At 42.9% G+C, this 26011-nt stretch overlaps 1 protein-coding gene across 2 annotated transcripts; it reads right to left on the reverse strand.

Moving 5' to 3' along the window:
• Positions 1-1440: 1440 nt before the first annotated feature.
• LOC147630702 (uncharacterized) lies at positions 1441-24977 on the reverse strand. Of its 2 annotated transcripts, none has more exons than XM_086810660.1 (15): positions 24505-24977; positions 21529-24248; positions 21319-21447; positions 20997-21188; positions 20777-20826; positions 8635-9503; positions 8482-8550; positions 8117-8212; positions 7880-8040; positions 3641-3856; positions 3243-3521; positions 2994-3141; positions 2756-2889; positions 2581-2667; positions 1441-2488 (listed from the first exon to the last, which is right to left on the reverse strand). In XM_086810660.1, the coding sequence occupies exons 1-15, from the start codon at positions 24641-24643 to the stop codon at positions 2399-2401; spliced, it is 5379 nt and encodes a 1792-aa protein (XP_086666786.1). In that variant the 5' UTR covers positions 24644-24977; the 3' UTR covers positions 1441-2398. The 2 variants fall into 2 exon arrangements, with proteins under 2 accessions (XP_086666786.1, XP_086666787.1); XM_086810661.1 differs by having other exon boundaries at positions 21529-24227; positions 24505-24938.
• Positions 24978-26011: the final 1034 nt, after the last annotated feature.

The raw sequence follows: 26011 nt of genomic DNA on the forward strand, positions 1-26011 counted from the left end.
TCTTTTCTATCATATTAGTCATATCATGTTTTGGGTATATTTGGATATGTGAGAGGGTGTAAAGAGCATTGTTTGAACATATGCAAATAAGAAGCAAACTAACTGGTTTGAATTCCTACCTTTAGTTCAATTACTTGCAACAACTCTTGGCATGCATTTGAGGTTGTATTTGGTCAAGATTGTTTACACCCATCCAATTTCTCTAACCCAAGTAGATAGTCAAAGTCTCAAGCGAGATGCTAGAGAGAATGGAGAGTGAGCTGAGATTCATTAAGAGTCGCATGAAAAAGGCTCAAAATAGGCAAAAAAAAAACCTACTATGACAAGAAACATGATTTAAGAGGGTAACTTACTCAAGGAGACATGGCACGAGAGTCGAACCTAAGTCTAGCAATTTCGAAGGACATGACAAAACGACTATCCTTTAAATATTTTTGGTCCTTTCAAGGTGTTAACAAGCTATAATAGACTACCATACTTACTCGAATTGCCCAGTAATATTAAGGTTCACCTTTTGTTTCACGTAAGCTTGTTGAAAAAGTACATTGCTAACCAAGAACACTTACAAGATATGCATAGGTTACAAGAGGATGTAGCCCTAGCTATAGCACTTGGACACGAGGAATCAAGAACTTAGGAACAAAATAATATAGGCCTTCTTGGTTAAATAGCGTCATTTAGCTTTGAGGAAAGTGCCCTTTTTGAAGGGGGACGTTTGTATGTTCCCAAATCACACACAATCAAGACACTTCTACTTAAATTTGCGCTCAAAGTTAATTTGCCACCACGTTGATGTGAGAATTATCTTTAAGAGCTTTAAGCTATAAAGATTTAGCTGGACAATGCCACGCGTTGCACTAGCTTCGAAGCATTCAAAATGAATGGCCAGTAGCGCACACAAAAAAAGAAATATGCAACCCAAATTATTAGCTTTCAAAATTGCTTTCTTATTCCTTTGTCATTACCTATAGCTTCAACCTTAGTATAGGCTATTGTCATGTACCATGAAAGCTCATCACGCTCTGCTCTGTATAAATCTGCAAAACACTTCCGAAGCAGAAGACCAACTGGTGATGCCTCAATGGAAGCTCCTCCTAAACCTCTCGAGCGCACTTTCATTAAAAGTGCGGTAAAAGTCTCACTCCATCCGAGTGTGTGTTACATAATCTTTTGAATCATGAAACCACCAGCAAATGCACACTATCACAATATAACTCACATTGCAACATCTCCTTCAGATTGAGTTGCTAGTCTTTATTTGTGGCTAGATACTCCTAACATTATTGCATGTTAGAATCAATTTCTTCGTAATACTCCACTGATTTTTCATTCAGCAACAAGAAATAAAGAACTTAATGTATATGATGCAACCTGATCCACTTCAACTGTCAGTCTGCCACATCATAATCATAGCAGAGAAGTAGAGAAAAGCTATAGCAGTGGTTTTGAGCTTTCTACAATTTATTAACACACAACTTGTGTCTAGTGTTGAAAATAGCTTGACATTACAAAAGGATAGATTGCTGCAATAACAAGGCATAGTATGCTTCAACTGTCTAATAATCAACAAAAACAAGAGTCTGTGTATTGCACTTGATAGATGCATTTTATAATGCGTCAGGAAAGGGAGAACATGCTACCCTCATAGGATTTTTTATCGACGCTCTTTTAGCCAGCATCCTACTTTATTAAAGTCTGTCTGGCCGCCTGAAAAAAAAAAATCGCCTACCCAAGGGTGGTAGTACGTGACTCTGTCCATGGCTTATTGAAACTCCTCTTCCTATCATCCCTTGCATTAGCATCCAAGTTAAGCTGCGTCTGTAGGGTAGTGATACACGAACAGCTTGGCTGGTGAGTTTATAAAACAGTTTTTCACTGACAAATTACATTACAAAGCTTGCCAAAGTCCTCATCCAACAAAAATTTAAAAATCAACACGGTGTGCTCATCAAAGACAATGCCCTTGCATACCACCTTCCAGACCACCTTCGGTATATGCTTGGAGCTGTGATGGCAGCAGACTTCAAAAATGATGCTCATAGGAGTAATAATTAAACACTTGGACCTTGGCACTTGCTCCAAGAAACTGAATCTCTTGCTTTGATTAATTTAAACCTGCATTGACAGTCACTAGCAATCTACAGACGACATAAAGAATGCCATCTTTGCATCTGATGTGGACGCTGGAGCTTTCTGGAGAAATCAGATAGCACATTTCCACTGGCATGGAGTAACATGCTTGTAACACCATCCTTGCACCACTGGAATCTAGATGTGTGATCAAAGGGGTGCATTCATAGGTGGATATCATCATCATCAAACTATGTGCATAGGATGAAGCTTGTGCAGAACATGACCTCTCCAAAAAGCATATGCCTACGTACTCTCCACACTGTTCTTATCTTAAAAAAGCCTCATAAAACAAAACTTGTGGCTGCAGATGGCCCCTCCGGCAAGTATCCACTACATCCTCATAGGTGCCGACGACCTGATCAAAACTCACGACGGCATGTTACTCCATGAAGGAAGAGAATAAAGCTCTCTAATACAGACCTTCATCTGGGTCAACTGGATAAATACCTTGACAGTTGTATCATCAAACATCACCCATCTTCCAAGTTCGTGGTTGAAAGCAAAGCAGTCGTAGTGTTGCCCATAATAACAAATCTATGCATTTGAAACTGTGTGGTCATTCTCAAACCTTAAAATTGTCTACATACATGCAGACAAAAAAAATCCAAGAGGAAAAACTAACCACAGAAACTAATCGATGTTTAAAGCCGTTGTCAAGGCCACGGTACACTATACCAACATCCATATCAACTGCAATGGCATCTATGGTAGCTGAAATATCTTCCAAACTCTCCCTGTTGTTCTGCCAACCCAAAACTGCAGGGGGGAAAACAAAAACACAACAGATGTCTTTGCTTGACTAGACATACATGGAGAATATCATTAGTCAGAAAATCATTTAAATCATTTCAATATCTGACCTGTTATGAAAACATGAGGTGCTGCACGAAGTAAGTAATGGACATAATTCTGCTGGCCACATCCACCCATTTCCACATCGCATGCCAAGAATTGATTCACGTCTACAAGCCTGAGTAGCTCATCAAGCGAGCTTTCTTGGTACAAAATCTGACGAACACATGTAATGTTTCAGGTATGCGCTCCAAAACCCCCCAAAAGAAAACGATTCGTTTGAAAATGGAATGATTAGGATTTGCAATGTTTCTTACCTTTGCAGTGCGTAGGGAGCTTGCATTTATATTGTGAAAGAAAGAGGTATACTTGAGATTCCTGGATTCTAGCCCACAATTTGTGCAATTCATTTGCATAGCAATATCAAGAGAAAAAAGACTGTGGGCAATACAGGGTGCATTTTCTTGGCATTCCCAGAAGCCAATTCCACTGCTAGTATCAGAGTCTCCGTCGGATAGAGCAGAATTTACAGCGAAGGCCTTGTGAAGGCAGTCGAAAACCACTGCTAAAACTTCCGAGGCATCATTCATCTGGGCCTGCATAGAACACCTTAAAAATTCAGCAAGATTTGAACTGCCAGAACCTTTCCAACCAGAGAGTAAGCAGCGTTCACATAGGGCAGTTACATGACAAGAATCTTAATAACAGGGTTTACCTCCTGGAAGAAATCCTTCTGTGAGAATAAATTGCTAAGAGCAATTCTTAATGTGGTTGGAGCAACTGTTTCCTTGCTTGTATTTGAAATTGGGGAGTTCAGTCCAACAAATATATCTCTAAGAGCACAAACCACACATGGATCACCCATGTGCACATGATGAATACTTGAAATAGCAAGAAACTCCTCCCGGAATCTCCGCAAATGCCAAAGAGACTGAATCAAAAACCAGCATCATAAATCAAGCATGTCTAAAAATGAACATCTCAGTATGGAAATCCATTATGTACTACAAAAATACGAAGGCCGCTGCAGTTCATAGAAACACTACAAATTAAATCTAACAAACAGCAAGAAAAGCATTCTCAATAGGCCTGTCTTTTATTGTCAAAGATGTTAATTTATACAAATATCAAAAAACATAAATTAATAAAAAAATACTCATTAAATCTATATTTATTAAATGTTATTGATACATAGATTTGAGAGTGGAGGAGCCCTGCTAGCTGAGAGAGCACTCCACCCACCCCTTGCTGCTTGTGCACCCCTCCCCCCAAAGCCTCCAGCCTGCACTGCGCTGCCCTGCCCACCCTAGTCCCAGTGCGTTGCCCCTTCTTCCCATTTTTCCTGCTGCACCTCCCCTCCTCGGCCCCGTTGCTTGCCCCCATGCCTTGTCCCCTGTGCCCCATTCTCCTATTTTCCTGCCTGTTTGCCTTTATCGTCCCTTCTTTTACCTTTAACGTGTATTGGTTCATGTTTTTACCTGCCCCAGCTCTTCTGTTTTGCCTGCCCTTCTTCTCTGCCTTGCTCTTCTATTTTGCCCACACGCTCTCCTCTGTTCCCCCCCCCCCTCCCCCCTCTCTCCTCAAGTGCCACTCTGGTCTTTTCCCTTTATGATTCGATGGCAGCCACTCCATTTTACCCAACCGAGGCCAACCTCAATTGCGGTTTCTCTGATACAGACCTCCAGATCTTGTCCTCGTCTGTGGCTTCTCTAGAGGCCACTTCTGCCTCAGTGCCTTGGTCTACAAGTTCATCGGCAGCAGACCCACCCGTGCCATGTCCAAGCCCTCCTGCGAGCCACCCTTGTCGGCGAGTAAGGGTGCATCGTAAATATTCAGTTCCTAAGCACAAGGTATATCAGATTGAGTTCAACTTGGCCACCCTTGTGGAGAAGGCAATGACATCGAGGCTTGTTGCAGTACGAGATGCCCATGTGTTCACCACATGGAGGCACTGTTTCTCTCTGGACACTCACCCATTGGCGGGCGCAACTCACTTCCCGGTTACAGTTTGGTTCTCCAGCCTTCCCAAGGAATACTTCGAGCTCCTCATGGTAATTTGGTTCTTTATTCCATGTCTTAAGAGTCCTCCATGAATGGCAACACTCGACCGTCACTTGGAATGCTCTCGGTGCTAGTCCGCACCTAAGCAAAGGCAATATCCAAGTCTCTTACATACTCATCAGCTGCAAATATCTCATCCTTTGTGTGAAGGATGGGTGGAAAAACCACCTTACCAGAAACAGCCTCAAACAAGGCCTTTCCTGTACATGCATGCACCGTGTTGTTGTATGCAAATTCCACAAGCGGTAAGTACTTCTCCCAAGAAGACTTTTGATCCGCCACATAAGATTTCAAAAGATCCAACATGGCTAAATTTGCAACCTCACTTTGCCCATCCATTTGAGGGTGATAAGTCCAATTTGGTGCCTATATTTATTTTTTTTGGGAAAAACGATCCTTCTATTAGTTAATGAGAAAACGCCATAAGGCTACAAAGCTCACCTCACAAGGAGGGATAGTAAACACAGTGAACACCTGAGCTCCACCCCCGTGGCTCCCACAGATCCATGCCAGCCAACCCTGGCGTCCCATACCACCAAAGCCTACCCACAAGGGTCCTTGGCAAGACTACCCGTGATCTAAACTTCTTGGTCTAGGTCCAACCTGCAGTGAATCCATAATAACCCAAGACTTGCTTATATAGTGTTTATTGTTGCTATAAATAACAGTCCAGTCATAAATAGCCAATAACCTTGGATTTATTAATATTGAAACTTAGAAGCCTGCTTTCCCTAATCCCTAGGCTCCCCTAACCTTGTTGGATTAGTCCCTAACCCCAAGGGATGCATAATAATATCATTATACCCTCTGTGGACAGTGGGGAAACCTTCAGGGTGGCTCCGACCGCATGTGGAAGCGCCGTGAGGCCTTCCTGAGGATTTGGCGTCAGTCCTTTCTCATTGATAGTGGTGGTGAGCCCACTTGGCACTATAGACCACCTATGTGGTTGTTCCCTCCCCCTATTGTATGAGGCAACCTTCTCCTCCCAAAGCGGTCAGCCGGGGAAAGAGCATCCTTCCCCTTTTCAGTTTTCTTGATTCTCGCTCCCATCTATGGAGCTGAGTTTGTACTTAGCCACTATGGCTGTTTTGTTCAGTAACTAATAGAAGGATCTCTTTCCCGGAAAAAAAAAGGGAACATAGAACCTATCTTTATGGGAAACCTTTGTTGTCTATGTGGTCTGTGATGTGTTAGGACCTTCGTGGTAGGAAGGCACATTGGTCAAAGCTAATGCAAGACTTTGATTTTGCGACGAGGTACAAAAAGGGAGCTACCAATGTGATGGTTGATGCCATGAGTCCCATTGGCTTCATGAACATGATGTGACCTCTCTACGAGGCCTATATGTTAACATTTGGTATGTCAGCCACGCATGGCAAAAAGTCCAGGTCAAGACAGCCCCATATGAATCTGAGGGTTTTCTATTTATAAAGGTAAAAATGGTTAGTGCTCTATTTGGAATGGTTTGTTGCTCCGAAGAGGTAAAGTACCCACACTAGATGTTTAGGACATGAGGAGGAAAGCGCTATTTGAATGCCATGACAGCCCTTGTACCGCCAAACATCTTGGAGTGCAACAGACATTGGACTTGGAAGAAATTTTTCCTAGGATGCCGACTGAAGTCAAACAGGTTGCTCATAGCTGTCAGTAATGCCAAGTCAATAAGGCCAAATGCCTAAGACAAAATGGCTTGTAGAATCCTTTCGAATTTCTCGAGAAGAGATGGGAGAGTATCTTTGTGGATTTGCTAACTGGATTACCACGAGCCAGCCGCAGATACAATACCATTAGGGTAATTGTATTCAGCACTCGAAAAGTTGACTAAATTTCCAAGGTCTCACAATGACAGGGTAGATGAAGCAAAGATCTCCAAACTTGAGCTCAACAAGGGACCATTAAGAGTTGTCAGAAGGTGTGACATTTATGCCCAGCCAATTGCTTTCCACAAACAGGAGAATATCCCACTTCCATAAAGCCCTCTAGCAAGTGCCTCACTATGTGCATAACTGCTTTTAAGACCACTTTTAGCTAGTACGAGTTTCTTGTGACACCATTCAACCGCTCATTATTGGCAGCATGCAAAAAATAGCACCAATGTCACAGGGCAAAGACGTTGCATGCTGTACAGACAGGTGACCCTGCTGTACAGCCAGCCTGCAGTTGTACAGAGGCTGTACAAGAGAAGTACAGGTTGCTTGCTGCTGTATGGGTGAGTTATTGCGGGGAAGAGAACAATTTGCTGCACACAGATTAATGCTGCAAAAGAGCAGTACAAACAGAATCATATGGGCAATGCTACGCACCCTGAATTGTTGCTCCATGTACTGGCTGCTGCTGCAACAGTGTGGACAGTTTTGTACATGTGAAAGGACTTGAAGAGAATGAATAGGCAACAAAATCCATGTGGCTCTAACCACATGTACAGACAGCGCACATAGTGTGCTTGAGAACCGATATCAGCTTCAGGCAACAAAAACAATGTCTGCATCATCATGACAAGTACCTACTTTTGTAGGCTTTCTTTCATAAAGATCTGAGATGTTAGGTAAAATACCCTGGCAGAGGAAGCAGTGGCCCGTCTTGGATCTAACTACTTCAAAGTAGAAATTCTCTTGGGAATAGACCACGTGATGTGTTGGCACCAAGTAGGATGAGTAAGATGTGGTTCTTGGCTACATTAAGTCATGATTGTATAAGCAAAGCAAGTAAATGGTTGAATGAAAGGAAAAATCACATGAGATTAGAGAGGCAAGCTTAGCACTGCCAAAGTAGAGTCACGTTTTACAACATTTAGAAATATTCATTAACAGCATGCAAAATTAAGAAGTTGGCTACAAAACGCATAGAGTGGAAGGGACTACAAGGTCCGGTAATAAAAGGTGTGGATGCATGCCTGTATCACTACATTCAAGAAACAATTGTATTCACCACTTTCATTCTGCAAGCCTTTGCCAACTTCTTTAAGCATGTTCCTCTTGTTTTCTGACAAAGTCAAATGATCATTCCTCATGGGTTCTATCTGAGAAATCTCAGGTGAGAAATCTGCAACATTGACTGAATACACCATAACAGTGTGAGAAGGGTAACCAAGAAAATTGACGGTAAAGTAGAGCTTTTAAACATCAATCACCTAAGCTCTGTCGCATGGCTTGCTCAAGGTCTGCTTGAAAGCGCTCTTCAGCATCTTGCTCAGCTTTCAGCTGCCGCAATGTTTTGCTTGGGGTATCTGCCAATCACAGATCATGCCATGTCAAATACCCAGGTAACACAGAACGATATAATCTGAAACTCCGCTTCCACATAAAGGATCGCCACTACTAAGGATATAACACTCAATAGAAAACACAATATGGCTACTTGAATCACTAGCCATATAAGCTGTACCAAGGACATTGACCACAACTAATATGACCAAGGTAAGAATGCACTTTACTCAAAAACATTAAAGTGGGATCAAACACAAAAAAGTTGTTACAAAAACACCAGTGAACTTACGTGCAGTTCGTCCCGAGCTTTCCAACAAAACTCCATCCTTGCCACTACTGTGCTTTTTCCAAGTGCAACCTGCAAAAATGAAAAACTTGCTGAGCACCTCAAAGAAGACGCTAGGATGCAATTTAGTCTGCATGCCTTGTTGCATTCACTCACTTGAACTGCTTGTCTGCATATAACCCGCCTCAAGAAGCTTAGCTCCTTCGACTGAGCCATTCCACAAACCAGTCTCATTATTCATAAAGGGTCTTTTAGCTTGTTCAAAGGATTGACCACCACCTGCACTGCACTCTTCAATTCCATTTCTGTGATTGCTGTCTTCTTGAGAAGAACGAGCCAACTTTTTCCTCCTACTCTTTCCACTTTTCTTCGTTCTAGAAGAGCTCGAATTATGGTTTTCCAAGTCCCGCAAAATCACCAAATCACTTGTAGGCCTTCCTAAATCACCTGACAGGTGATTATCAGGATACAGATAGTCATTGACACCCGTTTCACTGAAAGCATTTGATTGTTGTTCTGCAGCCAGGCCAGCAGAACATTGCAAAGAACAAGATGCCAAACTTTCTGCAGCTTCATTGTCTCTGTGTGCTGTGCTCCTGACAGAGCCATAAAGCACTGCATTGTGCATCAAAGGAGAATCTGAAAAATGTGTTTCTAATGACTGAGCAACTGCAACTTCCTTGGTGAGTGAGCTAGGGAGGAAATTCTCACAACACAGACCACTGTTGATTTGAGAGAAATCATTATCATATTCTGTACTCGGAAGGTTTCCTAGGATTCCATTTACTCCCTTAGCTTCTTCCTCAGCTTGCTTCTTCTTTAGCTCTGCAAGATGCTTTTCTTTTGCTTCCTCTTCTACTCTGCGTTGCAGCTCCAAAGTCTCAGCGAGCTTTCGCTCTTCATCTTCAACTTCAGCCTGCCGCCTCAGTTCTGCCTCCATCACCTGCCGTGAATCCTCAACAACCTCCCATTCTAATCCATCTTCATCATCACAATGATTTTCACCCACAATATCAACTACCAATCTGATCAAGAAAAGTGTCACATTTCAGAAACCCCTCTTTTAACCAATTATGACCACACACACACACATAAATACATACATTCATTTCAATTGTGGAAATCCAGAAAGAAGGAATATCCTTCACCTTTGAAATCTCCTTAAACCATTATGATAGACCATACCATGGCCAAGATCTATGGGGCAGTTTTGGAAGTTGAGATCAGTCTTTTGGCAGAGAGACAGGGACAGAGACCCACACGCCAGGCAGGTTTCAGAAGAAACTACTCCACGTTGCTATTTTGTGGATTTTCGGAAGGCCTTTGACTCAGTCCCTAGATCCTGACATCTGAAGCACCTATAGGAGCTTCAGTTTTCATTGGCTGTAGTATGGGAGTATATGAGAGTGATTGGAAGAGACCTCCACAGTACTATTGGGGTCATGCAGGGCTGCCCGCTCTCTCCTACACTGTTTGGGCAGTATGTGATAGAATGTGCAGCAGAAGAAGGGAAAGTGGAAACACAAGATAGAGAGTGAGAGAAAACACAGGCGAGAACCTGCTCTCAATATCATCACCAATAGGAATACATGTCCTGAGCAAGAGGGGAGAACCTCGCATGTGAGGGACTGCAGCTAGACAAGCAATGCAAGCAGTGAAATATGAGGGAGGCATACCGGCTATATATACCCCTACATGGCCGACTGGAGCTAAAATACCTCCGCGACTGGGGAAAAACACCCAGGACCATAAATGGGGAATAAATATGGGTAAAATACATGTGAGGGGTGACCAACCCCTCAGACTAACATGGTCAGCCCTAGAGGCTAAAATAGGACACCAAATAGGAAGCCAGCAAGAAGGGGATGATGTCTAACACCCCCTCTAAACGCCGGATGCTGAGCAAACTCCAAGAAGCTAGAGACGCCATCCTCGATCAAAGATGAAAGACTGCAGAAACAGGTACCAAGAAAGCTCCACAAGCAATCTCCTCAGCAACTCATCTACAAAAGTAACAGAACAGCTGCCAGGTACACCGCTCCTCTGGAAGAAAACAACCATATAGGCTGCGACGTGTTGCTCCAAATAATGGTTCCAAACCCAAGTGTAAGAACACTCCCCGAAGTTGAATGTCGTGTATCCAGCCTAGAGAAGGTATGAAAAACCTCATAACCAACCAAGATCAGATCCTGTATATAATCAATCCTGGGAGAAGCAAACTGCTCCTCACTGGAACCCTCAAAAGAAATAGAGCATAGTCACAGGGGACGGCGGGGACGGAGCCTAGGAACGCTGGGACGGAGCCTAGGAACGCTGGGACGCCGAAACGGGACGGCGCAGGGACGGGGATGGACAGACGTCCCCCGACGGGCGTTTCAAACAGGGGACGGCGCAGGGACAGGGGACGGCTGTCGGGGACAGCCTGTGCGGGGGACGACAGAGAGCCGTTGCGCCCGCCTGCCCGTTTCTAGCCATTTATGGCTGTTACTTCTTGTTGCTATTTTTCTTGAATTATTTTGTGCATAATAGGATGTTTTGCTGCCGACCATTGAAAAAATCATCACGATTTTGAGTTCGTTTCAAGCTTTGGGGGCGCTGCCCCCGAACCCCCCGACGGCAGAAATTTAGAGAGAGTAGTGTAAAAACATGCTATCTATATATGGTGCTGTCTCAAACACATTGCATAGACTGTCTCTCTAGCGGCTAGCCTCTAGTCTTCAGCACTTTTTTTGTCATTGACTCATTTGAGTCCGTCCATGTAAATTTGTGCTCATTTTGATGTACTTCCAAAGTAGAATAAGTGTAGAGTAGAAAAATTTAAAAAAAAAATATTTTTTGAGTGCCGTTCCCTCCCCCGTCCCCGTTCCCTACTTATGGCCGTCCCCCGTCCCGTCCCGTCCCGTCCCCGTCCCCGTCCCCGTCCCCCGTCACCGTCCCCCGTCCCTTGTGACTATGAAATAGAGTCAATATGCTCCAACTCTGTACCAAGAGTAGCCAAATGCCGTACAAAAGCATCCTTTGAAAAGGTCGGTATCGCAAGATGTAAAGACTCTATAGAAAAGATGGGGTCCATCTACTCAAACTCCATAACATGAGTTGCCCAATGTTGTATATAAGTACACACCACTGAGGTGGGCATCGCAAGATAAAAGGACTCCACATCCCCCTCTGAGAAAGGATATCGTCGGACTGATATAAGCCCAACCTGATTTTGATCCAAATCCAAAAAACTCTGCAAGCCCAGGACCATAAATGGGGAATAAATATGGGTAAAATACATGTGAGGGGTGACCAGCCCCTCAGACTAACATGGTCAGCCCTAGAGGCTAAAATAGGACACCAGTCTAACAGTATATAGATGAGATCACATCATTTGTGGACAGATTTGGAGGGACAGGCTTGCGGTTGGCTCAGACAGTGGTGCCCACCTTGCTATATGCGGATAACATTGTCCTGATTTCCAATTTTGCATAGGGGTTACAGAGACATCATGATGCATTGCAGAGATGATGAGAGAGACCTCACGGTCAACCTTGGCAAAACAAAGGTCATGGTTTTTAACACCTACCGAGTGTGGGCTGGCTAGTCCTTTCTCCATAGAGAAGCCCAGGTGGAGATTTTCTCATCTTATGTCTACCTTGGAGTGGTCTTCAAGGACCTTCCCTTCTCCATGATACCAGCTTCCCACGCAAGACTTGTGAGAGGGTACGCATCCCTAGCACGCCTGGAGAGAGTATTTCAAGGACCACTTCCAAGATGGTGCCCCTTTTTGGGAACCAAGTACAAAGAGACTACCAATTGATGATGCATATCATCCATTAGTGCCACATGAGATCATCCAACGTAAGCCATTAGTGCCACATGAGATCATCTTAGTTGAGTTTGGAGCATCCCCTCTCGTCATAGGTGCACTCTTTCAGACCATCACTTACATACAACATATATATACGCTGGCAGCAGATTGTCTCCCGCGCTTGGTGAGTCCTCCATGCAGCTTACCTGGGAGGGGCAGAGCAAGTCTTGGTATTCACGGGTGGTTAGCTGGTTTGACAAACATGGCCTTCAAATGGACTGCCCCCCCCTCTGAGTACAGCCTTGATTCACCATTTCTTGATCTCTCCCCATCATCTGCACACCCAGGACATAATCTGCCGCATTCAAGATAGCCAGAGATACCCGGATCTCCTCATCCAATGATGGTACCATCCTCCTCCATAAGTAAGCGTAGAGGTGCAATAGCACCCCCCCTGCCTGTGGAGTGGCCTCTCCATAGGTAAAGGAAGTAAGGGTTAGTAGAGCCAACAGCTATGGGGGATCAAACAGATCCATGGTGGTGTGTGTAGTAGAGAGAGAGGGAGATCGGCATAGAGAACATACCTGAGAAACCCTAGCTAGGATTCCATAGACCGGACACCAAACTCATCGCGTGACCATATGATAGATTGTGACTAGCAACCCACCACCCAACCATAGGTTCAATACCTCGAACCACGCCCGAAGGTAAATTTTATGAGATTTCTTGTAGGCTCATAAATTCGCCTTGGGATTAAATGATAAACTTCGACCATTAGTGCGCCGTGAGAAGTGTAGTTTATGAAGATGGTTGAAAGGGTCAAAATCAAGTAGTGGGTCAAGGTTCCAAGTCTCATTTTATGCGACCTACTTATAAAACTTCACTAGTGGACAAAAGGGAAAGGCATCTATGTCTAGTGTACATTCCTCTACAAAGACTCTTGTAAGAGTTAAGACAAAGGTGTCAATGAAGAATGACCATAGATCTTCTCTCACTCCCACAGCAAAAAAATGACGGCTTATGCTATGCTTGTATGGGCAAGCATCAAAGGCATGATTGTCCATTGAAGAAACAGTGCATAGCTGCAAATATGGCCACTGAGCCTATAGATTCAAATCATGGGGATGATCTCAAGGAAGATTTATTGGATGATACTCCAGATCACAGATCAGAATTTTGTGCCACCAGATAAGCAGAGTAGAGCACTTGATACTTTTCTTTTAATCTCACAAAAGAATCTTACAGTTCAGAAGTATGCAGACAAGTATCGAGATATGCTTATGAAAATTTTTCAAATTTTACGAGATTTCTTACAAGCTCATAAATTCGCCTTGGGATTAAATGATAAACTTCGACCATTAGTGCGCCCTGAGAAGTGTCAAACCTTATCCAAAGCAATAGAAATGGCTTTAGTTTATGAAGATGGTCGAAAGAGTCAAAATCAAGCAATGGGTCAAGATTCCCAGTCTTATTTTATGAGACCTCATCCAATAAATCTTCCTCGAGATCATCCCCATGATCTGAATCTATAGGCTCCGTGGCCATATTTGCAGCTATGCACTGTTTCTTCAATGGACAATCACGCCTTTGATGCTTGCCCATACAAGCATAGCATAAGCCGTCATTCTTTGTTGTCTCAAACTGTTCAGGAGTGAGAGAAGATCTGCGGTCATTCTTCATTGACACCTTTCTCTTAACTCTTGCAAGAGTCCTAGATCACACATCAGAATTTTGTGCCACCAGATAAGAAGAGTAGAGCACTTGATACTTGGTTGTTAATCTCACAAAAGAATCTTACAGTTTAGGAGTATGCAGACAAGTATCAAGAGGTGCTTATGAAAATTTCCCAAATTTTACGAGATTTCTTACAAGCTCATAAATTCGCCTTGGGATTAAATGATAAACTTCGACCATTAGTGCGCCGTGAGAAGTGTCAAACCTTATCCAAAGCAATAGAAATGGCTTTAGTTTATGAAGATGGTCGAAAGGATCAAAATCAAGCAGTGGGTCAAGGTTTCAAGTCTCATTTTATGTGACCTACTTATGAAATAGTTTGAGAAAGCAAAGAATGAAGGCTTATGCTATGCTCGTATGGGCAAGCATCAAAGGCGTGATTGTCCATTGAAGAAGTAGCGCACAGCTACAAATATGACCACTAAGCCTATAGATTCAAATCACGGGGATGATCTCGAGGAAGATTTATTAGATGATACTCCAGATCACGCACCCCAACATTCTACTAGGATACTCTCAGTGTCAATTGAGAAACAGATACCCACGACTGCAGATACAGTCTTATCTTCAAAGGCTAGTTGCGGTTACCAATTTCCAGTTACAGAACTTATTGTCATGAAGGATTCGGTTGAAGGGAAACCAGTGAATGTCACATGCACTCTGCACTGTAGTGCATGGTGACAAGCTGGCTCATCATCATCAGTGCAACATTGTATCACTATTAGTACCTTTCAGGATGATATTTGTCGTCCACCGTGACCCCATTGTAATCCTCAGTCCAAGATAAGTCAAACATGAGCTACGTAGGTCATTCTCAGCCATAGCAAGTCAGTCAGTCAGTCCAAGTCCCTTAACCCACTTGAAGAGACGCATTCATGCATGTAAAGTCAGTAGAAACCTTAGGGTTTGCATTAGAAAGCATTCTGCATATTGCATATCATTCATTCATTGCATCTAGACCATTGCAGAACCCCCAGATATGATCTAGTATTTATTAGAATATTTACTAGGAATTTTCTAATAATTTTTTCATCATTTTCAGCATTTTATACATCTTTTATGCATTTATTGTGGACATGAGCAGTCGGCCAGCTCTGTAGCCAGCCGATTGGCTCCTTTGGTCCATATAAATAGATCAGCATCATATTCATTCATTCATTCAGCATATTCAGCAGTAGTGCGTCAGCATAATTTATATTTTCATTGGAAAGTGCTACTGTGACATGGAGCAGCAAGAAGCAGCCCACAGTTGCCTTGTCAAGTACAGAGGAGTTGCGGTGGCAGCATGTGAGGTAGCTTGGTTACGCAAGCTTCTTGCTGATTTGGGATTGCATATGGAGAGAGAGGTTGTCATATATTGTGATAATCTTAGCAGTATACAGTTGGCCAGGAACCCAGTGTTCCATGCGCGGACGAAACACATTAAGGTACATTACCACTTCATCAGGGAGAGAGTCTTGGCAGACGACATTGCCTCGGCCTACGTTAGCACACAAGATCAGATCGCTGACATCTTCACAAAGGCCTTGGGAGTTGAGAAGCTCCGTAGATTTCAAGATATGCTTAGAGTTGAGCTTGAGGGAGAGTGTTGAGATGTCAAGCTCAACATGAGCTGACACTCGCGAGGCGCCTACATGACCGTTCGACATTTACATCACTAGCGGGTTTGGTAGCTGGCACTGACATATCTTCGTCAAAGATTCTATAGCTGGACTACACCGACTAGTCCACACCTACCTACTCCACTTAGCGTGTTCACATTATGGACCACTTGTATATACTCTATTATGTGTGTTAGTCACTTTATCTTCTTTGTAGACCTCTTTTGTTGTGTGAAGAAGAAGAAGAATTTTCAACCTCACCTTGTGTATTCTCTTCTCGGGTTTGTGTAAGTGTGTGTGTGCTTGCAAGAGCTCAAGCTCTCTTCTCCCCTGCATCTTTTCACAGTATACAGGATGGTTGGTTGTTTTTCAAGAATCGTCTTTGTTTTTCACAGTATACAGGATGGTTGGTTGTTTTTCAAGAATCGTCTTTGTGTACTCAAAGAAAAGTGCCAAGTCCTTCTCCACAATGCCGATGATGCTCTTGTTGGGGGTCATAGGGGTATCAACAGTACCTTGGAGAAGTTAGAGAGATCATTCTATTGGCCTAAGATGCGACGGGATGTCTACCAATATGTCCAACCATGCCAGATATGTCAAAAGGTGAAAGTTCCTCATACCAAACATGCAGGGTTACTTCAACCTTTGCCTATTCCTACGGAACCCTTTCACAACATCAATATGGACTTCGTAGGCCCTCTTCCCGTCTCAGTTGGATCTAGAAACACACAGTGTATGACAATTGTTGACAAATTCAGTAAGTTTTGTATGCTCATTCCATGCAAGCAAATAGGCACAACCGAGGACATAGCTCCCTTGTTCATTCAGTTTTGCTACTCCATTGGTGGTTTGCCACGAACTATCACATCAGATAGAGATCCAAAATTTATGTCCCATTTTTGGAGAGCATTGTTTGACAATTTTGGGACTAAGTTACTGTTGTCCACCGCATTCCATCCTCAAACAAACGACCAAACAGAAATATACAATCAATTGGTCTTTGACTTCTCAAATCATACTACCATGACCAACAGTCGAAATGGAAACAATATCTCCCTTTGGTTCTTCCTAAACGATACTCACTTATTGAGTATTAGCCGGACGTCGTATGAGGCAACATTTGGTCACCGGTTCTATCTCTTTTGACGAGACAAGTGTCACCATCTCTTGAGGCCAATAAAACCACCGAGACATTTTCGAAAATCATGGAGTCAGTTAAGGAGCGCCTTGCCAAAGCTCAGGAAGCATATACCTGGCAAGCCAACAAATCCAATCAAGATGTCAACTTTAAAGAAGGAAATCGGGTATATCTCCGCATCATGAAACAACGGCTAAAGCAAGTGGTCAAGCATTGTGCCAAACTATCATTCCGAAGTTTCGGCCCTTTTCCAGTCATTCAAAAGTTAAGTGATGTCTCTTTAAAGTTAAAGTTGCCAAAAAGTTGGACTATTCACAATGTCTTTCATGTTTCTTGGCTGAAGCCATATGTAGGTCTGGCATTGCACGATATATCAGAATAGCAACAACCAGGTACGATAGACGAAGCTGAAGTCATAGAGCCAAAGCAAATTCTCCTCCACAGATGGAAGCATGGTTTCGGTCAAAGAATACGATAGTTCTACGCGAAGTTTAAAGACTAAGAAACCCATGAAGCAATTTGGTGGCTGGATGAAGAGTTCTTTCAGGAGTACCTCGAGTTGTTGGTAGATTATTTGAAGCCTTGAACCTGCCGCCAAGTTAAGCAGGACGAAATGTCACGTGCACCCTGCACTAGGGTACACAGTGACACACTGGCATGATCATCAGTGTAGCATTTGTACAAAAGTAGCACTTTTTTTAGGAATATTTGTCGTACGCCATGACCCCATTGTGAGCCCTCAATCCAGGGACAATCACGCACAAGCTACGTAGATCAGTCGCTAAGCCTTAGACATCAGTCAAGTGTTAGTCCTCTTAACCCACTTGGAAAATTTATCATACAAGAGCATGTAGTTGTCTGGCATAGCCATAGTTGCATGTGTAGGCATGTTTAGAATCATTGCATTTAGAAGGGGCCAACCCTAAAGCCAACCCCAAGGTAGCCCCAACATGGGCTAGCCTTGCAAGGGGTATCAAACCCCTAGCCATACAAGAAGACCAGACGACAACCCCTTTGGTGGGCTTGGCATCAGTCGACCAGCAGCCGACCAGCCCTATTGCTGCCCGACCAGTAGCCGACATAACTTTGCAAGCAACCGACTGGGCATTATGCGAGTCGTGGGAAATTCCAGCGGGCCGACTGTGCATTTACTGCAGTCGTGGGAGAAATTCTGCAAGCCGACAACTCTCTAAGGCAATTGACTGCAGCCCTGAGGCCATATAAATTCAGGCGCCTTAGCCCCATCCAAAATATTCAGATATTCGGCAGAAAGTGCAGAAGCATACAGCATCCAGTCAAGTCCAGGTGATAAGGAAGCTCCTCTTCACATTCAGCCAGCATATGTGCAGTCTTGCAGCTATCTGGACTTGCATCAATGGCCAGAACAGAGCCACAAATTAGATGGATACTCAGCCAACGTGCGGTCTTTCTTGTCCATGCATTGGGCATTCACATCACTTGTTTCTCAAGCATTGTACAGCATTCTCCAAAGAATAATATAAGCAAATACTCCTACTTGCAGGGAGGGCCTTCAGTGGGTATTTGGAACCCAATACTGTGTCATCTTCTACATTCTCATTTTCATTCTCTTCTCTCTCTATTCTCTAAATTGGATGCTAAAGATTCTCACCACATAAAGGTATAAAGAAGACCCTGTTGTGCGTTATCACGGTCAAGTAACATGTATAGCATTGTTTATGTTTGCCCAGAGACTTTACCATGACTTGTAAGTCATACCATAGGGTTTCACCAACCCTGGATCGAGATCTGCCTCTGGTATCCATAGATTCTAGCCTTGAGAAGGCTCTGCTATTGGAAACTTATCTCAACTGTGAGATTGTTGAGCTGGCTTGCACAAAGTCTAGAAGACCCTATGGTATATGGAGGACACTAGTTTCACCGCACTGGACTGGGTTCGACTCATACTGAAATGGTTGCTAAAAGCTTGGTTAAATTATTTGTATTTTGTTGTCCCTTCAATCCTCTAGCAACTTTTCATCAAAGCTTTGCAAGATTTATCCTTTTCTTGATCAATAAACTGTTCAACTGCTTCTGATTTGTCAAGTTTCATCAAGATTACTTACTAATCACAAGATCATCACTAATTTATTGTTGTTAATGAACTTCTTGGTCAATAAGCTGTTCCAACTATCTTAGATCAAGTCACATTATCAACAATTGTCATAATCTTGCATTAAGATACACTAATCTTGCTTATTTACATCAAGTTAAGCAAGAACACCATAATATTACATATCTTGCGTCAAACTTTGTAATATTTCTTGCTTTCTTGCAATTTCAACAATTATCTCTTAAAGAAAGATAATTCTTGCAAGAAATGATCAAGATTAAGAAAGTTTCAATCAAGAATCACTCACTGCTTAAGTTTGGACCAAGATTTGTTGATTTCTACACTTAACCTTGTAAACTTTACAATTCTACATCAGATACTTGAAATTTGACTTTACACAAGAAGCTTTGTATAAATCTGCAGTTACACAGCAAACTGCATAGTAATCTGCATAAAACTCCTCAATAGAACTGCTTTCTGAATACTAGATTTCTCAAATCTACTTCATAATTGTTAACTACACTGAAATCTACATAAAATCTTCAATCTGTACCAATTCTTAATAAGAACTACACCAAAATCTCCACAATAATCTTCAATATCCTCCAAAACTGCCAAGATTTCCTAGAAACTAGGCAATTATGGAAGGAAACTAAGATTTATAAATAAATTTGATAAAAAGAAGTACTAATTAAGGAGATTTAGCAAGAAAAGTCTAACAAAAGCACTGTAAAAATGGCTGAAAACCTTAATTCAAAAATCAAGAAAATAAAGATTCTTTCAAATCTGTGCAAGAATTAGGGTTTTTGAAATCTGTGATTAGCATATATCCGAAAATGATTATCATTAATCTCATTGCTAATCCACTCAAAACAAAGTCAACAATAAATATGAAAACTATGTAAAAGCACTAATCCAAAAATGGATTAAGCACTAATCACTCTCTAATTAAAGCATCAAGATCTAAGCCAAGAGCTCTGATACCAATGGAAGAAAGGAAGCATGACCAAGCTAAGATATTGGGATGAATCTACTCAAGGCATGGAGTAAGCATGGATGTACGTCACCATCCCAAGGCAATAGCCAAGAAGGCCATGAAAGCTCCAAGAAAGGTGTATCATATGATAAAGTGGTAAAATGATAAAGGTACATTAGCCTGGACCAAGGTCACTTATATAGTGCCTGGCCATTTCATACTCGCTAATCAATATGCCCTTGCTCCAAATCTATGCTAAGGTCCATGTGCCTAGGCCCATACCCATAGATGTGTATGTGCATTTATATTTGCTTCATTACTGGCATGAAAGCGGAGAGGAGGGTGGGGGACTGAAGGCGGACAGACGGGAAAGGAGGCAGCCGGCGGGAGAAGGGGAGCTGATGGCTAGCACGCAGAAGGAGGAGGCAGCAAAGAGGCAGTGAAGGGAAGCGCAGGGCAAGAAGGGGACGGATAAGGGGGGGCAGCGCGACAGGGCAAGAGAGGGGGGCTAGGCACAGCCCGCTGCAGAGCACAGGAGAGGGGGGGGTTTGTGCAAACACCAGGATGAGGGGACGCCTCCAGCTCGCATTCACATATTGAAGCCGTTCGTGCTTACTTTTTGCAAGCTCTATGCCAAAAGCTGAAGCATTTGTATGCAGATCCTCATGTGAAGGAGATGTTGGATGCAAAGTATCATGCCACATGGGTGGATGGCACTTTTAAGTCTATGGCCCATGAGAAAGGACTGAAACCTAGAGAGTTGGCACTCTCTTTTCTTATCAACAGAAGAAACTAAGGGACTAAAGCTCAAGGACACAGGGTGACATGACTCTACACAAGAAACTAACCACAGTGAAACAGTGAACTTATGCAAGACTTCCAGTCATGAAGCAAGGAGCAGCTAGCATATGTTTTTGCCAAGCATTGGCTTCTGAGAAACCATTGAGGATAAAACCTTTTAGAAGTAGCTGAAAAGCAAACTCACCCATCCCCAGTAGAATTTCGATGTGTATCAAGGACAGCACCAGAAACTCGCTGCAAACCAAAAACAAAATTAGCTACATGAAGGCTTTAACCAAAATAAAGGAAAAGAGAGGGACGAGTCCTGCAAACTATGCACGCCATCAGCACTTTGGTAGTGCCAAGCAAGCACACCTTTTCTCTATGAACAAACCCGCCTTAGACAACTACCTTGAGACACCAACCTTGCCATCCTTTGACCTTCTTTGTTCCTTGTTCTTCTTTTTGTCCTTGGACTTTTCCTTAAGATGTCGAGCTGAATCAGACAGCCTTTCTGTGGTGGTTTTCCCACCTCGTGACAGTTCTGCTAAGAAGGCCTCTCGAGCCGCATCAGACTTCTGTAAAGCATCCTTCTCAGCTGCATCCTCCAGCTGACCCTGTTAAGTGTTGGATTCATCCAATAAGTGTGCAGTTACCTTTCACTGTTTGATGGCACAACATGGAAAAACAAAGCTTCAAAATACAAAAATTTGCTCCCAAATACCGCTCACAAAAGCATGCCAGGACCTTCAAGAAAGATTTGATGAGAGGGAATACAACTGATCTGTAGTCAAGAACAGAGGCATTTCCAAGCTCATGCTCCAACCTTTTTTCACTATCCAACGACCTCAAAATCCTTGCATCCAGCTTGTTCATCTGCCGCAACTTAACCTTAAATGTGCATGGAAATGAAAATTAAGAAATGCAAAATACTACATGGCAGTAATTTAAGCAAACCTTAGATGTAGAGTGTTTCTTTTGTTGTTGGATAGCCACCTCAATACAAGCATCTAATTGAGGTACAAATTCCGGTACCCTCCAAGCATCTTCATCCTCCTCATCTGAGTCAGTCAATCGAACCGATGTCACAGCTATACCACCATTATATGGTATTGGAGGCAAATTGACAGTTTCAGCCTTTTCTAATATATTTGTAATCACTTCTAGTTCTAACTTCCACTCGGATGAAAGGCCAGTTGCACGGCCTTCCAAGAGTTCCTGCTGACGTTTTGTCAGAGCTGCCTTATGGCCCGGAAAGCTTCCATCCACTTTTAGTTCTCTTTTCTTCAACTCTTCAAAGCACAGTGCTTCTGCCATATTTACAGCCGCTTCATGTTCACGCTTTTTCTCACAAAAGCTTTGGAGTGAGAGAAATTCCTTTTCAAGTGCTCTCAATATATCTCTGCCTTGTTGAGCACGAGCCTCTCTCAATTGCTTCCAGTCTGCTGGTTGATACTCGTAATCTGCTGTTCCATAAATCCATGACAATTGTAGGTCTGTGTGAGAGATATTTTCCCCCTCTTGCATGACCATAAGAGAAGCGGGCTGAGGATTCATCTCACTGCTGATAGTATGCTGTTTTACTGAGTTGTCGCTGCCAGCACTAAGGGACATTTCCGTAGACTTCCCAGATGACTCTTTCAACAACCTCTCATCCAAAGCAAGTGCTGTGAAATCCCCATTCAAGAAAAGTCTGTACAATGTAACATCATCATCCTCATTTTGTGGGCCTGTTGGTAGCCCACTGTCTGACGGCTGGTCCAAGCCACGTGCATTGACCAACTCATGTAGATACCCAAAAATGTGGCGGAGCTGCAGAGCTGGTAAAAACCTTATGTACACTGGTGAATGGTTGAATTCATAATGAACAGATGAGTCTGGTATGAAGCTTTGGAGTTCATCTAATGCATACTGCACTATCTTCTCCATATGATCAGATGCTAAGCATTTGTTCCTTATCAAGATACGGAATAATTTGTAAATTTTTTGCAGAAGTTTTGTTCGCTCCTCATCATCCGCATAGGGAAATTCATGTCTATTCACCTCTCTCTCAATTCGCAGTATTGTCTTTGGTCTCTGGCATTTTTCATCGCAAATGTATGCCTTGTCGGTGTTTTGGCCCTCCTCCTCCCCTTTGTCCAAGCTCAAAGAAGGCTCTGCAGTGACTGAATCTCCAGCAGCATCTGCAAAGTTCCTGTCTATAGAATCACCTAGATTGTCCAAACAGCTCTCTCTTAAGGAGCCAATTGCATCACCGAAGCAATCAAAACCAATAGTGCTTACAGCTGAGCAAAGATTGTTTTGAGCAGCTTCCTCATCAATAGTTGCATGACATGACTTAATGAGCAACTTTATTGCAGCAGGACCATCAAAAGGTCGGCAATCTTCATCCATTATCTGAGCTGCCATGTCCTGGTCCACCTCATCAAGAAGAAGCCTCCTCAGATTTGGAGAAAGATTGTCAATATGCTTGTGCATAACATGCTGGGCATGCTCTTGGCAATCAATGAATCTCTCTCCACAGCTACAGCACATCCAAAATCTCCAAGTTTTTTTTTCTTGAGCAAATTCCAATGCCTCAGTGAGCAATTCTGATGATAAACTCATCTTTGACGAACCAATTTGACTTTTCAAAGCATCCAATGGAACTTCTAGCAATCTTTCCCTTTCCTCGGACCCGATAGCATTCCAAAATGGCTTCAAACGTTCAACTGTTTCACCTATACCTTGAGCCTGACTCGATTTCCTAGAGCTTGAGCCACCCAACTTTCTACGTTCAAGCCGTGCACCACCTTTAGCAGGTACAAGAACCCCATCACCCAAATGAGGAGGAGAGCAATCCCTTTTTTGCTGGAGCAACCGGGCAGCTGCAACTCGAACTTCAATATCTTTCCTTCTCTCCTCTGGAGTCTTGACACTTTTCTTAACCTCATGAGGCCTCTTAGGCTGAGAAACTCGCTGCTCCATTGGGTCGTCCACCAGCTTTCGCATGTGAACAAACCGCAGCTTCTCCTCGGTGCCACCATTTCCTAGTGCCTTCATCCAGTTTGAAATGGATGCAATATTCGCCTTCTGGACAAGGTTTTGAAGCTCCTGTTGAACTTGGCCAATCCTTGCTTCAGCAGTTGGAAGCTTGTGCTGACCTTCTTCATGGAGACTCTCTTTTGCTGGGTCTATAGGATCTTGGATGTCAAGAGCTCTTTGACACTCTTGAACCACTTCCTCATAACCCTTGCTGTCCGTAGCTGATTCAAATAAAAGCTGTGCATGAAACTGTGCATATTCAACTGACAGTGGCGACAGCAAGACAGCCTTTTGTGCAGCTTCAATGGCCTCTTTGAGATGCCTTTGCTTAGTTGTTGGGTCTTCAATCATGGAGGCCAGTCGCATGCATATGTGACCACGAACCCGTTGAACCAAAGCATTGCCTTCATAACGATTGCAAGCATCTCTTGTGAGTTTTAGGGCTTTGGTGCTGTTACCTCTCCTTAATGCTACAAGAGCCTTTTCACAATCACTCTTGACACTTGAAAGGTCTCTCTGACATATTTTGCTTGCTTCCGACCCCCCTCCACCTTTGGTTACTTCTAACCCTCCTCCATTGGAAACAGCCTTTCCATTGGTCAGAAAGCCTCCCTCTATGTTGCATGCATTTCCTGGACAAGCATACAAAGATTCTACAAAAAAAAAAAATACAAGCTTACTAATATGAAAACCCAACGATTGGGCAGCTTAGAACAATAGGACGCTATGAGGATGCGAATCCTAAAAGCACACAAACGCTTTTTCCATCACAGAGCACTCAAACCTCGAAAATCATCAAGATCAAAGCTACAGAAAACCTAACCTACGCTATTAGGACATGAACAGCAGATGTTTAAGCCGTGGAGCGCAGAAAAAATATCAGATGTATCAGAGCTGAGAAACTCTAACCTGGGCCATCGGGACATAGTTCGGTATTCGCCGGAGCAGGCGATCCCGTCGTTTCCTGAAACCCTGGTGCAGCAGGAAGCTGGAAACCATTGGAGGCAGAAACATGACGAGGAGCCGGTGAACGCTTCTTCTGCCCCATCCACTACAGTCTGTGTAAGCAACTCGCCTCCCATCGATCAAAGGCGAGCTTCGGCGACGGAAAGAAAAGCAGATGTTACACAGGCCATAGCATGATTGGGGGGGCACATGGAGCTGCAGGAAATGGTAGAAGTTAGAGAGAGAATTCTTTGTCACACTAGGGTTTTCTGAACTCGCCTCTACGGCTTTGCCGTACAAGCTATAGCACTTATGAATATAGCACAAAAGGTGTAGACGAAGAAGAAGCGCAGACAACGCCTTCACCGTCCTCTTCTCACAGCATCATTAATCTAACCATGTTTAATGCAGCCCCTGGGTCCGAACCCTCTTAGAGTGGGGTCTCACGTGATGAATTTTGTGGTAATTATGATGTTAAGGTTGAATCTTATGTCAATATGATGATTACTTATGCACTTCCTACTCATTAGTACCATCAATGTTCCATCATAGTGATGCCAATGAAACTAGGATAGGGGGAGACATCGAAAGAAAACCCCACGAAACTCACTACTTATGTCAATATGATGATTACTTATGCACTTCCTACTCATTAGTACCATCAATGTTCCATCATAGTGATGCCAATGAAACTAGGATAGGGGGAGACATCGAAAGAAAACCCCATGAAACTCACTACCGGGAGTCTTGATGATAAAACTAATGAAAGAACAAAATTGATGGAAGGCTTTTGGACATTCATAGGAAATCAGGGTTTTAGTAACTTTCTTGTTCTGGCTCCAAGTTGTCCATAAAAATGGTGCCAATGCCATCTACGAAAGGATGTAAACATCTACATGACATGTTAATTTGCGAATCAAAATCTTTTGCAGTTAAACTTTAGTTTTTTAAGTGGTTTTTTTACTATTTTTGAGGGGTAATAAAGATTGGCATCTAGAATCGGATTGTCTTTTTGGTACCATACCTTTGTTTGCATTGAGAGTCATTGATAAAATATTTGAACTAATTGCATTGAGTGTATAACATGTGGGAATACTAACCCTTGCACTAGTCACACACATGAACAAGACATAGGCACCCACACACATGAACAAGACATAGGCACCCACAACAACATGTGCTCATAAAGTGATGCATCAAATGGTTCACTTGCATCCTAGAGAGACTGAGCCTAGCACCTATCTATATTAGTGTAGTAACAGGCTTATAATCTTCAAGACCAAACATTACAATACCATCATCACGCTATATAAACTATATGCCCAAATAATTATACAATGAGCCCAAATTTATCGTCTTAAATGACACATGTAATTTAGCCTTGAAGACTGAAATCTTCTCCTTATTAGGGCCTATCAATGTATAAAACGATGACTAATAAATAATCCTTAGTCCTCTTTACATACAGGGA

The sequence above is a fragment of the Cibotium barometz genome, chromosome 16 (genome assembly GCF_041138505.1).
Source record: "Cibotium barometz isolate CiBa-2024 chromosome 16, ASM4113850v1, whole genome shotgun sequence".
Taxonomy (NCBI): domain Eukaryota; kingdom Viridiplantae; phylum Streptophyta; class Polypodiopsida; order Cyatheales; family Cibotiaceae; genus Cibotium; species Cibotium barometz.

Coding starts and splice junctions, on each gene's coding strand:
- LOC147630702 (XM_086810660.1), bottom strand. CDS start 24,643: ATGGGGCAGAAGAAGCGTTCACCGGCTCCTCGTCATGTTTCTGCCTCC. Junction 8,551..8,634: donor TATGCAGACAAGCAGTTCAA/GTGAGTGAATGC, acceptor TCATTTTTGCAG/GTTGCACTTGGAAAAAGCAC. Junction 8,041..8,116: donor AGCCATGCGACAGAGCTTAG/GTGATTGATGTT, acceptor TGGTGTATTCAG/TCAATGTTGCAGATTTCTCA.